The 16,192-nt window shown below is 36.2% G+C and overlaps 1 protein-coding gene across 1 annotated transcript in view; it reads left to right on the top strand.

Moving 5' to 3' along the window:
- Positions 1-16,192, top strand: part of CLS (cardiolipin synthase) — a 119,418-nt gene that overhangs the window by 11,261 nt on the left and 91,965 nt on the right. The window contains exon 2 of the mRNA XM_090379834.1: positions 7,054-7,191. Coding sequence (XP_090235960.1) covers positions 7,054-7,191 — 138 coding nt within the window. The remainder of the gene's footprint in view (positions 1-7,053; positions 7,192-16,192) is intronic.

Genomic DNA, 16,192 nt, shown 5'->3' with positions numbered 1-16,192 from the left:
ACTAGACAAACATTTAGAGGGAATGGTTGTGTGAAGTTTTTTTTTTTTTTTTTTTTGGCGATGCTGCATGAGCTCATACACTTGCTTTCTTGCATCACATGCCACTACTACTACAAACTCCTACCTTCATTTTTGCTTTCCCACTGCTTCTGTCACACCAAACTGACTCAACATTGCACTGTCCATCTATGTCAACTGTATGCACTTCTTAGATTTTGTGTTTCTTAAAACTAACAGCATAACCCTATCTATCCTTTCTGTACACATTTTACTCCCCCAGTTCCAATTCTGCATTCCTTATATCTATGTAACACCACATCTGAAATCCCAACAATATCTGCCTTTAATGTCTTGACCAGCACTTCAAATTCATCAAATTTAATTACTATACTCCTAGCATTGGTGTATATGCAAGTATACATACACCTGTTCTTACTCTTAGTTACACTAAAACAGCCTATGTATTTACTTGTTTCATGACTCCCAGCAGATCCAGAAATCTGCAGCAACTTGCTTTCCGGGCTGCTGCTCATTCAAATAGAAGCAGTGCAAGAATCATTTCCCCCTGTGCCTGCGGCTACTGTTAATCTATTAGTCTGTAAATTCTCCCAAGCTAGCAGTTTTCTGACCCACCCAACATTGCCTTGATAGCAATAGCAAATATTCTTTCACCCTTTCTGTTTAAATGTATCCCAACTGTATGGAAATGGAGGACAGAAGCTTATTAAACTATGATAGGGAGCTAAATGATTTTGCAATAACTGAAGGCAATGAGGAGGAGAAATTGTTGAAGTTAAACATAAGAAAAGCACTTGGGGTGGATGGGATCTATCCAGTTATGTTGAAGGAAGCAGCAAAAAAATTAAGCAAACCTTTAGCCATAATTATGAGAACATCTTTGGACTTAGGGGAGGTCCCATTGGGCTGGAGAGATCCAGATGTACCCCAGTTCACAAAGAGGGTGATCAAAGGGTGACATGAGTAATTACAAAACTGTAAGCTTAACTTTTGTTCCAGGGAAAATTAGGGAGTCACGGGTTAAAGAAGCACTATGAGATCATTTAGACAAGACTGCAGTCAAAATTCAGACACAGCATTGGTTTGTTAGGGGTAAGTCTTGTTTGACCAGTTTGATTGGATACTATGATGTGGTCACAAAGGAACTGGATGTAAAAAAAAAATAATTTTGATATCAAATACTTGATTTCAGGAAAGTTTTTGATACTGTTGCACATGGAAGGCTGCTGTACAAATTGGTTCAGTATGGCATTAAGGGCAAGTTGCCGCAATGGATAAAAGGATGGTTGAGTGGGAGAAGACAAAGAGTGGTGATCAGTGGATACTGCTCTTCCCGGACTAATGTTATTCGTGGAGTCCCCGGGGGTATGGTGCTGGCCCTATTGTTGTTTTTGTATATTTATCAATGATATTGATGAAGGTATATCAAGCTTAATGTCCAAGTTTGCACATGATACAAAGTTTGGCAGGGTTGTTAATGAGAGTAATGACAGTATGCTACTGCAACAGGATCTAGAAAAGTTGGACAGATGGGGTGAAAGGTGGTTACTGAAGTTTAACATTGACAAATGCAAAGTACTACATATGGGTAGCAGTAATCCAAGATTAATGTGCCAAATGTGTGGTACTACACTCAGGATAGTGGAGAATGAAAAAGACGTGTGGATAATTATGCAGTCAGATATGAAGTTTTCTGAGCAGTGCAGCCAGGTTACAAGAGTAACTCATGGTGTCTCGTCAATGATATACATGAATTTTCTGCAGGCATCATTTTAGGAAAGATGTAAAATTGCTGGAATGAGTATAGAGAAGGGCAATGAGATTGGTGAGTGGAACAAAGGGATGCTTAAGAAAGGTTTAAGTTCTTCAAATGCAGCATTTGGAAACTAGGCACCTGCAAGGTGAACTGATTGAGGTGTTAGTAATTTGGAATGGGATTCTTTCTGTTACTCAGATTATGCAGCTGAGGGGGCATAAATTTGAATTGAGGAAAGTTGCTTGTAGAATAGATGTTTGAAATATGCCCTTAGCCAGTGGGTGATTGCTGGAACAAACTTCCATATGTCATTGTTCAAGTTTACAGCTTAAATAAATTCAAGATCGAACTAGACAAACGTTTGGAGTGAATGGCTGGGTGAAATTGCAAGTTTTTTTTTTTTTTTTTGTGGCTGATGCTGTATAAGTCTGCTTTCTTGCGTTATGTGCCTCTACTAATGCTAAATATATTACCCCAGGGGCTCACAGCTGGTGAGTATGGGCTTGGCATACCTGGTTTTTGAGTTGGATATCATCATTCTTCTCCTTGTTTTGGTGATTCCCTTCTCTCTCTCACTCTCACTCTCTCAGGGTAACTCAGAAATTTTATTTTGTCTGGTGCAGCATAAGCCTTGGGTTTCCTTGTGCCATATGGTTAATAATAATATTTGGTCCTGGTTCCAATCTCAGTGATGTCCATTTTCACTTACAGTCTGCCAAACCCCACTTACTTTTTCTGACAGATTTCTAACTATTGGTTAATTCAACCACTGCTCATCTCAGTGGTCCTAATTAATCGCGGTATGATTCCTTTCACTTCAAAGGTGGTATTTGTGCATGTGTCTGCACTTTTAGGGATGAAATCCTTTATTCCTTACTCCACCTTAAAATCTCATCCTTTATCTAAAGCTTGGTTTCCCAATAAGTAGGCTTAGACTATTCAAGATAAGAATGTTGCATATCACAATTGGCTTGTTTCCAAATCTCCAGGTTCATTTTTCTGCCTACATCAAAGCGGACAACAATTGTAAAGTATTTATTAATCAGTCAAAATTATATTTTGTATAGGCCAAGAGTAGAAAACTCGCTTCTTGTCCAAATGGTTGCCAGGTATTCTGGTCTCTTAGCATTAGCAGAGGTGTATGATGTAAGAAAGCAAGCTTATATAGCATCAGCCAAAAAAAAATTAAAAAACCCTTCACATTTCACCCATCCATTCACTCCAAATGTTTGCCTAGTTCTGTCTTGAACTTATTTAAGTTGCTGACCTCCACTGTAACAGATGGAAGTTTGTTCCAACTATCAACCACCTGCAGGCTAAAGGCGAATTTCCACACCTCTATTCTACAATCGTCTTTCCTCAATTTGAATTTATGCCCCCTCAGGTGGTATAAATTGCTCAATCCATTCAAGACCTTATACACTCAATTAGATCACCTCACAGGTACCTAGTCTCCAGAAGCTGCAAATTGCAGAACTTAAGCTTTTCATGGTAACACCAACCATTTGTTCCACTCACCAATCTCGTTGCCCTTCTCTGTACTCGTTCCAGCAGTTCTACATCTTTCCTAAAATGAGGCTTCCAGACCTGTATATAGTACTTATACCCTTGTATAAGGCAATGGCCGAACCATTGCCTTATACAAGGCAATGGTTAGGCCATTGCCTTATGGGACAACACCCCATTATCGCTGCTAGCAAAATTCCTGTCTATCATTGACAAGACACCATGAGCTACTCTTGCAGCCTTTTTGCACTTCTCAGAAAACTTCATATCTGACTGCACAATTACCCCAGGTCCTTATCATTAACCACTACCTTGAGTGTAGTACCACCTGGTTGGTACGTTACTCTGGGGTTACTGCTACTGATATGCAGTACTCACATTTGTTGGTGTGCTGGTGTTGTTGCTGGTCTTGTTGGTGTGGTGTTGTTGGTCTTGGCGCATTATAGCCTTAGTAGCTAATGCGCCAATAAAATCAAAACCAAACCAAAACTTACATTTGTCAATGTTAAACTTCAGTTGCGACCTCTCAGCCCATCTGCTCAACTTTTCCTGATCCTGTTGCAGTAGCGTACTGTCATTACTGTCATTAACAACCCTGCCAACCATCATATCATCTGTGAACTTAGACATTAACCCTGATGTCTTCATCAATATCTGGTCTTGGCGCATTATAGCCATAGAAGCTAATGCGCCAAAAAAAACCAAAACCAAACCAATCATCAATATCACTGATAAATACCGAAAACAAATATGGGCCCAACAAAAAACCCACTAATAACATTAGTCTATGTAGAGCAGTGTCCATTGATAACCACTGTCTGTTTTCTCCCACTCAACCATCCTTTTATCCATTGTATCAACTTGCCCTTAATGCCATACTGCTCAAATTTGGACAGTAGTCTTCCATGTGCAACAGTATTAAAAGCTTTCCTAAAATCCAAGTATATGACATCCAAATTATTTTTTGCATCCAGTTCCTTAGTGACCACATCATAGTATCCACTCAAATTTGTCAGAGAAGACTTCCCCTTAACAAACTCATGCTGTGTCTGAACTATCACTGCAGTCTTGTCTAGATGATTCTGCATTGCTTCCTTAACCAGTGACTCCATTATTTTCCCTGGAACAGAAGTTATACTAACAGGTCTGTAATAAAATTACACACCCAGAAATCCAAGAAGCAAGCTATCAACTCATTCATGGAGAAGAGGGTAGCTTGTGGCCAGCGATCCTGTTCGGCCAATCACATCCAGTCAACAGAATCTTTAGACCTGGCAAAATGCTGCAATTGTGTAACCCAGTTCTTCAAAACAGACACCGTTTTAGGGGAAGACTTTGGCTTCCCCTAGAATGGTGCCCACTATGACATAACTAATCTCACTAACGTGACACTTGGGGAAGAGGAGCTAATCAAGTCCATCAATGCCCTGTCTGATAAAAAAAATAAAATAAATAATGGGAAAACTCTATTCCCACCTTTTACCTTAAAGTTGCTTTCTACTTCATCAGCAATGAGCTGACGAAGTTGTATAACAGAATTTTCCAACAGGGAGTCGTCCCAACCACTTGGCTGAATTATAGAGTCAAACCAGTTTCAAATATACAAAATCCGACCTCAGCTGCTGACTATAGGCCTATTTCAATCTCCTCCCCTTTTCTCAAGTGCCTAGAGAAGTGCATGTTCAAAGTGGTTGCCAATCAGATCGTTTCCCAGAGACATCAGCATACACATTATGCACTCTCACAAAGATCACCAATAACATGCATACAGGCTCTGAATTTGAAAATTCTTCAAGCCTGGGAGCAAGGCTATGTATGTTCTTCATGCTGTTTTTCTGGATCTGAAACAGGCCTTTGACTCAGTGTAAGTTAAGCCTCTTATGTGCCTCCTGTAGAACTACTATGGTTTCACAGGTAATGTCTCAAAGCTCCTCAGAAATCTACTAACTAAGAGGTTTCTTACCTTCCAGCAAGGGAATAATTGCATCACAGAACATGTGGAAGTTGGTATACTCCAAGGTGGATCGTTGTCTGCACTGCTATTTTCAGCAATATTTATTCTGCTAATGAATGAGATACCTGTGTTTATGGCCTACGCCAGTGATATTGTATATTATCTCTCAAGCCCTGCTATCATTTACCAGACCAGGCAAAGGAATTATCAATTCTGAACAAATATCTGTCCTCTTTCTGTGAATACACTGCCAATTTTTGGCTTAAACTAAACCCTGAAAAATCGAAATATATCATCTTCTCACCTAGAGCACCAGCAGATTACAATCCAGCAGCCTCTCTGCAGCCCTCCATTGTGGGGCATGTTCTTGTCGCCATTACCGCCCCTAAAATTCTTAGGGGTGGTAATGGACAAAAACCTTATGTATAAAGAAAAAATCCAGCAACTGCGTTCTAGAGCATTATGGGCTTTCTGGGGTATGAAACTCGATCTCTGTAGAGTGCACCAGGAAACAGAAAATTTCTCCTCTACCACTTTAGTTCTATCATCAGTTATGGTATTCGGTGTTCTCCCAAAAAATTTTTCCAGCCGGGTAGCATTATGAAATAGCCAGGTGGGGAAGTGTAATGCTTCACAATATTATAAAATTTTCTGTTATTTATAAATGTGACTTAAGTGATCCAGAGCAAAAATTAATTGCAGAATAATTTAACATTACATGCTCTTGTTGCATTGACCTCGATCGAATAGTATGTTATTAATATTGATTAAAATCAGTGAGCAGTACCTTACAGTACCACAAGAATCACTTAAATTTTAGCCGGAGGGGGGCCATTTAAATTTTGTGGCAACATATCCAGTTGTTTACATTCTCTAGCTTTGTAATATGGAAGAGCCTGGCTGTATAATAGTTGAAGTGTGCAAGTTTTTTGATTGACATTTTGCTTGCTATCAGTCGAGATAATAAGGGAGATAATTTTGAAAACTCTCGAATAAGAGAGGGGATGTAAATCAAATCTGAAGCATTGCACAGAGGTTTTATTTTCAAAAAATAATTTAAAAAAATATATATTTTTTTAATATAAAAATGGATTTTTTTAAACACAGCTGTGTTAAAAATAGATTGAAAATAACAGTCACATAAAAAAATGAATGATTTTGAATGATTTCTTGTTAATTTTTATGGCTATAAATGAAGTAACTTTTTGCCCTATTTACTCAAGTGCATGTGTGATCCTCAGAAAACACTGGTGTGCCTCATTACAGGTTAAACCCGTGAAGGGTATTGTGTACGGCATGTGCATTTTGTATGCAATAAAAAGTTCTAAAAGTTAGAGCTTACAACATTGATTATTTTCTCTCCCTTCTGCCATCTACCAGCATAAAATGAAATTGTAGATACTAATCTTCTCTTGCAGTGGATAATGTTAATTCTGCTTTAGCTGTAATCTATATTAATTTCATTTTGTTTGCCTTTCTCTGTTATTATTATTATTTTTGTAATTATTAATGTAATGTTTAATTATTTTATGTATTTATTTAAAATCTTGATATAATGTTACTCTTATATTCTCCTGCTGTAAACCCTTCTCATTGCTGCTGTAGAGAAAGATATGCTGCTTAAATATTACTTGTAATATTTTCCTCTATAGTAAATTGATGTATTTATTTACTTAAATTTTTCGAAATAATTTTGGCAACGTAAAATGTTGCTCAAATTATTCTAGCTAGTGAACTCAGTATTTGACATAAGTGATTTGTTTTATATGACAAGGCGAATAGTTTCTAAAAAATTTGAAATTTTTCCTTCCCTCCCCAGAATGAAAATGTTATGACAGTTCCAAATGGCCTGTGTGTTCTACGGATAGGTCTTACTCCAGTCCTTGGTTATCTTGTATTTGATGGTATCTATAATGTTTCGCTTATAATTTTTACTATTGCTGGAATAACTGATTTGGTAGGTCCCCATATTAATGTTATCTTTTTTTTTTTTCTTTTTTTTTTCTATTTTATATATAGGAATATTTGTGAATAATTTTTTTTGTTGTAATTATTAATGTAATGTTTAATTATTTAAAACCATTGTTCATTGTATGCTTGGCAAAAAGGCTCAGGAAAAACTAATCTGATATCTTTTTATAATAACATTGCATCATGAGGGATATGTGATTTTTCTGAACGTTGAGTTACCATTTTAAACAGTGTAGGGAAAATTTTCATTCTGTGCTTTGCAGTTAGGTGAGGTCATGGACATTTTCTAATCTAGTTGTTTTATTCTGTTTGTGCAATACTTGATCAATGTTACAGGTGGAGGAAAATATGCTTTTCTGCTTTCCTTTACCAGAATGAACGTACAACTGGTGAGGACATTTTTAATATTATTAACTCTGTTTTTCAAGAAAAACAAATTGACTGGTCATGCTGCTATGGTGTTTGTGCTGATAGCACAAAATCAACGATAGTGAACTATACAGAACTTCTTACCCACATTTAAGCATTGAAGTGAATGTTTCAATGCTTAAAAATAAGTTCTTACTAATGCTGTCAAAATAGTAATTTTTATCAAAAAGATCTACCAATTCTAGTTTAGTCACTGTAAAGAAATGGACAGTCTGCATGATGTTTTTCTAACACACACAAATTAGGAGGCTGTTTTGTAGCAAAGCTTTCATGCACTTATTTAAACTCAGAGATATATATACTCCACATTTTTATTTTGAAAATTATCCCTTTTATTTTGTGGAGTAGTGGAAGGAACCTATATGGCTGCGAAGACTAGTCAACTTAACAGTTTTTTATATATGACCTGGTCTTGGTGCATTATAGCCTAAGTTGCTAATGCGCCAATAAAATCTAAACCAACCAACCAACTTAACAGATATTAACAAAATAAATAAATTTTCTGTTTGTACTCTGGGATGATGATATGGTTAGAGAAATTCACAAGATGGAGAAATACAAGAACATTATTGTATTTAGTAGTTAAGTAAATTCTCAGATCTTTTATTCATTAATATCATTAGTTCCATATGTGCAGGCTTGAATGATGGTTACTCAAAGTGTTATGTTCAGTACCTTCGTGCTTGACCACTTGGATATGACGGCCATGTCTTTTTTGCAAATCAAAGAACTTAATTTGTTACTTCAAGGTATTAGTACAGCAGTTTTCAGTGTAAATGATTGAGTAGAGTCAGTGATAGTTCCAGTGTGATCATACACATGTCTTTGAAGAGCCAAGAGAAGGAAGGCCGTCAACATCCACAGACAGTGTGATGGTTGCAAAGGTTGAGCAGCTGGTGCTGAGTGACAGATGTGTGACAATTTGTTTCATTGTCATTTACATGACATTTTACATGACATTTCATTTCATTTACATGACAATCTGCACGTGTCTAAGGTCTCCCACGATGGATTCCAAGATTGCTGATGCCTTTGAAGAAGCAATGTCGAATGCAGTGTTCTCACCAGCTGTTGGATTTGTGCTACTACATTACCCACCCTATTCTCCTGCCATAGCACCATCAGACTTCTTGTTTCGAGAAATGAAGAAACCATTGCGTGGATGCCACTTTGATTTGTCTCAGGAAGTCATCAGTGAAGTGGAATCGTGGTTTCAGACAAAAAAGTGCTGACTTCTATGATCAAGGTATTAAACAACTGATCCATAGATGAGAGAAATGTGTTACTATACATGGAGAGTACATAGAAAAGGATTAAAGTTCCTGTAAAGTTTCACCTTTCTAGGGCTATTATTTTTTGTAAGGGTACTAATGTTTTGAGACCCCCCCTCGTGTGTTGTATGTGTTGGTATTAATGATAAGAATAGAAGATCTGAGAATTTACTTAAAAGGTACAGGGAAATGTTGAGAAAAGTCATAAATTAGGATTAAATTTGAAAGTGTGTGCAAATCTGCCTAGACATAAGAGAAAGTACATAATGAGAGCCTTGGCAATCAGTTCAGCTCTAGAGGAAACGTGCAAAGCTTACGGGGTAGAATTTTTCTAAGATTGTCTGCTTGTTAACAGGAGAGACTTTTTACAGGATGTAATACACATAAATAAAAGTACAATAATATTTGCAGATGCTGCCAAGGCAGTGTTAGGTAGGTCTGAAAACTTCTAGCTTGCACGAGGGGATGGATGCACAGACTAATAGCTTACTAGTCACAAGTAGAGTTGAACGTGATTCTTGCACTGTTTCTGTTGGGATGTACAGCAGCCTGGGAAGAAAGGTGTTGGAGATTACAAGGCCTGCTGGAGATTGTCATGAGACAAGCAAATACACAGGCTGTATTAGAATTACTAAGAGCAAAAACAAGTTTGTATTCTTGCTTGTGGACTAATGCTAGCAGTAGAGTAAACAACCTGTATTTACTACCTGGACCTACCTGTATTTCAAATTTGATGAATTTGAAATACAGGTAGGTCCCATTTTACGACTTTTCACATTAACGACTGTTTCAAATTATTACCTGAAAAAATTGAAAATAACAAAAAAATCACAACTCAGTAACACGTTGCAGCAACACCTGCAAGTCCAAACACACATTAAGCATTTCTTTTGTTTTTTGTGGTGCATTGTGGGTGGAATGGTAGCTACGCCAAGAGTTGTTTACATTCAATGTGCTATGTTCGTTTTGGTGTGAATTTTCCCTCAATTGTTAATGGGTTACACAGTGTTATTTCTCATTAATAATAATTTTTGTGTAACCATGAGCTCTAAGCATTTTCCGTTGTCTCATGCAGTGAGACAATGGAAAAAATGGAGAAATTGTTAGTGTTGTGGGTTGATGATATGAACCAATATAACATTCCTGTTACAGAGGTGGTAATTCTGGACAAGGCAAAGTCGTTATTTTACGAAATATGTGAGGAGTCTGGTAGCACTGAAACATTTACGGTCAGCAAAGGGTGGTTTTATCAGTTTAAAAACTGTTGTAAAATTCACAATGTGAAAGTGTCTGGTGAGGCTGCTAGTGCTGACTTTGCAGTGGTGGAAGAGTATCCTTCTGAATTTAAACGCTTAATAGACGAAGGCAACTACCACCCTGATTTAGTTTTTAATGTGGACGAAACAGTAGTGGAGTCATCACTTGAGTAAATGCATACTCAAATGATGACTCCACAGGACCAAAGTAAAATTTTACTTTATATATAAGTATAAAATAAAATCCATTTAATGCACATGTTTTAACATGTGCATTAAATGTTTAAAATATTTAATTATTTATAAAGATCAGAAATATTAGTGCATACTTGGAAAAATTTTGGGAATTTTGGAACCTATCGCATTCAATTACATTATAATTTGGTCTTGTTTTACGACTTTTCATTTTACGACCCTGTTTTGCTGGAATCTAACCATGCCGTAAAACGTGTCCTACCTGTACAGTACTGGTTAGGTCATGAAATTCAGACATTGTAGAGATGTCAGAGGTATGGTGTCACTCAGACATAAGAGATGCAGAATTTGAATGTGGTCAGTATAATATTTATGGAATGGAAAAAGGAAGGAGTTATGCTCGTTGTTAAGGAGCCTATAGAATATAAGGCAGTGCCCAGTTGATGTGGATGGCCACTGCAATGTTGAGTCGGTTTGGTATGACAAAAGCACTGGGAAAATTAAAATGAGTAGGAGTCTAATATAAGCTAAATGATTGTGATGAGTATAATAAACAGCTACACAGACAAATAGAATGGGCCAGTAAATGTTAAAATGTCTTGTAATGGGGATTTTAACTTTTGGACTTGTTTGTTGGTCACCTTCAGAGAATCAGAAATTTTCTTGATTTATTGGATGAATGCTTTCTACAGCAGTACTCTTGATCTGATTACAGCAGTGACTCTTGATCTGATTACAGCAGTGACTCTTCATGCATTAAGAATCTCCAGAAAAAGGAACCACTAGGTCAGTGGTGTAACCAGTATGGGGCTGCCCCATACTGGTTACACCTATACTCTACTCTGATATTTTTACATTTTACGACTATTTTCCATATTTCAAAACACTATTCCAATTTCAATTTAATTACTATTTGACAACACCACACAAACGAAAGTTCAACAATGTCCCTTACTGTACTGAAGTTATCAGCTTGAGCTCCAAGCTCCGCACATCTGATTTTGCAGCTTTCGTTTGTCTAGTTCAGCTGTAAATATGCATAATAAGTAGGTAGGCTAATACCTAACAAGATTTTCAGCTTAGTTGTAAAGTGACATCAGTGCGATTTGCAGCTTTTGTTTGTATGTGTTTCTTTGGTGTAGTTACAATTTGTGTTTCTGTGAAAATTTATAATCTGCGCTTTAATAAATTTAATTGCAAGAGGTGAAAAATAGAAAGGAGGTAATTAGGTTTTAAATTGGTGTATAAAGTTTATATTGAGTATTTGTAAAAAATTTAGATTTCATTTCGTTGATTCTCACAGTTGCTTTTGTTAGGCTTTAATTTACCAGCATACGTTTATTGACTAAATTACTCAATATAAAAGACAAGTTTTTTTTCATTAAAAGTACATGTTCCACATTATATTTCACTTTTTTCTTCGTACATGCAGTGCTAAGCTTGGGGATCTAGCTTCTAGCAAACTGCATGTAAGAGATAAGAAGTAATTTAAATTGGGACAGTGTTGTGTAATTGTGGCCTAATAATGATCCATTGAAAAATTAATAAAGTTTACTAGAGAACTATCTGAGAACAATTTGAGAACTATCTGACCAGTGGTGCAATTTTTATTTCACAGAAAAACTATAAACACATCTTCCTCAGAAGTTAAAAGTGAAAATTCAAAATTTTACATTTTTTCGAAATTCTCGAAAACAAAAATTTTTATTTTTCTATGGATTAGGTCCCCAATTACGAAATTTACACCAATTTAACTGATCTTGCATCTGTTTCTGTTTCCGAGATCCTCATGCTTAGCATCGAATTTGAAGACCCTACATAAAATTTCACTTGGACTTGAGGTTTCTTTTTTTTTTTTTTTTTTTTTTTTTAGATAAAATGGGAAAACAAAAACAAAGTTCAATGTTGCAGTTTGTCGCAAAAAAAATTCAAAACAAGTGATGATGGTGCATCTGAGCATCAAAATTCTGTTGAAGTCCAGGATATGAAGTCAGCAAATGCAGAGGAAATTGAAGTTCAAATCAATGAAAAGTGTGAAGTTAATGACATTGCATTACTTAAAGACAAAAAAAATGTTTACTGTGGATTTAATCAAGACTTTGGGTAGTGTTTGGGTTCCTGATTCTAACTATAAATTTCCTGGATCTACCGATCATAAAGGAAAGTTCAATAGACGTTTTCAATTTTCTTGGTTGAGAAAATACAACTGGTTAGCCTATTCAAAAATAGAAAATGCTACATATTGTAAATATTGTGTTCTGTTTTCTAGTACAAATGTAGGTCATAATCAGACTCAGCAAGTTGAACATATAGTGAAAACTGGGTATAATAAGTGGAAACATGCCACTAGAGATTTTAACTTACCGTATTTCCCCATCTATAAGACGCACCTTAATTTTGGGGCCCGAAATTTGAAAAAAAATGTATTACATAAAGTTATTGAACTCAAGTTTTATTCATCATAAAATTCATACAACTTCTCATAACTTGAATTCAGCACTGTACAAAAATCTTTTCTGAGCCATTTCTGGGCAGAACGTGGCAAAACGTAACCTAATATACCGGTAACAAGCGCAAAAAAGCGGGAAATGCAAGTAAAAAAATCTACAACCACTGTATAAGATGCACCCAGTTTTTAGACCCCAAATTTTTCAAAAAAAGTTGCATCTTATACATGGGGAAATACGATACATACTACTAGTAAATTAATAAGAGGAGTTTACCTCAAGATAGTACGTGGAACACTTCCGTATGATACCCTCCAGAAATTAAAACGGAAAAAACGAAAAAACGAAAAAATCGACAACTTACCGGTACATTAAAGTAAAATATAAATAATTAAAGTAAAATATAAATAATTAAATAATCAATTTAACACAATTCAAAATCAATTCAAAACAATTAAAATTCAAATTAACGCAATTAAAAGAATCTAACGAAAATATTCAAAACGATTTTCCTTCCTGAAGCTGACAATGCTTTTCGACCGACTGTCGTGATCACAGGAATGAAAATTACCGAATCCGGCTAAACCTGCAACTTAAATAGTGATTATGTGTCTTCGCGCATGCCCGTAAAGGTCCACGCATCGGAGATCAAATATGGCCGCCGAACATTAACAGAATTCTCGTGTAATTTAATTTCAACGGTTTCTGCAATTAATAGTCGCGTATAATTACGTTGAACGTTAAGTATTTTGGCCTCGTTAAATAAAAAAGTATGTTTTTCGTTAATGGCATGAAAGGCTAATTCTGACGCTGCTGAACGAGAAGCACGAACTGAGGCTTCGTGTTGATTTACACGGATATTAAGAGAAAACCGCGTCGAACCCTGATAAGACGAGTCGCAATCACCGCAAGAAATGTTGTATACTAGATCATTAATTTGTGTTGCGAACGCCGAAAGAACCGAGCGATTGTTCAGTATAGTGTGTAACTTCCGTATAGGCCTAGCTATAATTTTAAATTCGGTATCTTTAAAGAATCTGTTAAGCTGTTTGTGCCACTGTTCAACATATGGGACAGAAATAAAGTATTTTTTGATATTACTATTGTTGATTGGTGCAGTATTTTGTATCTTATCCTTAGCTTGTACCCTAATTCGATTTATTGTGTTAATGGGATAACCCCTGTTCAAGAATCTGCTAGTTAATATTTGTATTTCTGAGTCTAAAGCAGAATCCGTCGTTGAATATTTATAGGCATTTAGAAATTGATTAAAGATAATCGATCTTTTGTAGGTGAACGGGTGGTAGCTATTATAATGTAGAAGCATGCCGGTGTTTGTGGGTTTTCGATAGATGCTAAATTGTATTTTGTTCGAGTCCCGGGTAAGCGTGAAATTTAGAAAGTTTAATGACTTACTATCCGTATCTTCCCTTTCCAATGTAAATTTGAGTCTAGAATGAATATTATTGAACGAATGTAAAATGTCTTGGATAGTACTACTATCGATAATAACTAGAACATCGTCTAAATACCTCCCATAGTATGTGATACGGGGACGAAAAGGTGTCAAATGTATCTGCTCAATCGTTGAGAGATAGATCTCTGACATTAAGCCACTCAGGCTCAAACCCATTGGTAATCCAAAAATTTGTTTGTACACCTTGTCTCGAAAGGTGATGTAGTTAGCCTCAACTGAATTTAAATCAAAAAATTTCAGGCATAAAACAACTATCACTGGCGACATCACGTAATATTGTTAAGCTTGCCTTAAAATCTCGATATTCGGATAAACAAAAATACCTTTCCCAGGTTAGGAAGCTTCGCGATAAATTAAAAAATTATCTACATCCGAACGATTGGTCTGTATTGAAGACCTCCATAGATTCGCGACGGGAAGCACAAGCCTCAGAAATAAAAAACAGACACGTTAATAAGTTGCAAACATTATCGAAGAGTTCAAGACACGTTCATGCGAATTCTAACACATTGTCGCGAGCTTGCGACCAAGTTCACACGAGTTGGGTGACATCCCCCCCACAGACACATAACGCACTACCACAGAATATGTCGGCTAGTTCACGAACACCCCCTCACCCAGTATCCAACGAACCGACATATCAACAGGTTACAAATCTTTCCTCGTGTACACTATCGCAGGACCAGATTTCACTTTTATCCAAAGGATTAAATTATAATTTACCACCTCGAAAGCTGCCAAAAAAACAATGCGTAATTGATATTGAATTTGGACTTCGTAGTGTTCCACAAAAAGATGTATTTATTCAACAAGTTAACCAAGTAGTGAATAACATAAAAGAAACGCGACTTCCTAAATTGAATACACATGACAGTTCAGCTTTACGGGAACTTCGAGAAAATAAGGACATTATTATACAGAGGGCAGATAAAGGAGATACAGTGGTAATACTAGATAAACATGATTATATTAATAAGTTAGATTCAGTTGTATCTGATACCTCCACTTATTGTGAAGTGGACCCAACTCTGTTTACCAATTTGGTAAATCAATACAATAAAACGTTAACCACATATCGTAAAAACGACTACATTACTATGGTTCAGTTGAAGGAATTGAAGTCCAGAACATACAATATTCCTGCACTTTTTGGTCAGGTAAAATTACACAAGCCTGGATTTCCGATTCGACCTATTGTTTCCTACAGGAACTCAGCATTTTCAGCCTTAGCCACACATGTATATAACATTATAAAACCTTTTAGACAGGTTATACAATTTGGAATTAAGAATTACGATACATTATTTAATAATCTTAAAGACTGTAGACTCGGCGACAATGACAATTTATTCTCATTAGATGTTACGTCATTATATACGAATGTAAACGTTGAATACACATTAGATATTATTTGGGATATGTTAAATAAAAACTCGACACCGATTAATTATACGAAGCTGCCTATAAAGGAGATTTTTCACTTAATTAAACTATTAGTTGAGGCTAACTACATCACCTTTCGAGACAAGGTGTACAAACAAATTTTTGGATTACCAATGGGTTTGAGCCTGAGTGGCTTAATGTCAGAGATCTATCTCTCAACGATTGAGCAGATACATTTGACACCTTTTCGTCCCCGTATCACATACTATGGGAGGTATTTAGACGATGTTCTAGTTATTACCGATAGTAGTACTATCCAAGACATTTTACATTCGTTTAATAATATTCATTCTAGACTCAAATTTACATTGGAAAGGGAAGATACGGATACTAAGTCATTAAACTTTCTAAATTTCACGCTTACCCGGGACTCGAACAAAATACAATTTAGCATCTATCGAAAACCCACAAACACCGGTATGCTTCTACATTATAATAGCTACCACCCGTTCACCTACAAAAGATCGAT

This window comes from Mastigoproctus giganteus, chromosome 8 (assembly GCF_048544385.1).
Source record: "Mastigoproctus giganteus isolate SK-2022 chromosome 8, ASM4854438v1, whole genome shotgun sequence".
NCBI classification, from domain to species: domain Eukaryota; kingdom Metazoa; phylum Arthropoda; class Arachnida; order Uropygi; family Thelyphonidae; genus Mastigoproctus; species Mastigoproctus giganteus.
This window is presented reverse-complemented; position numbering and strand designations above follow the sequence as displayed.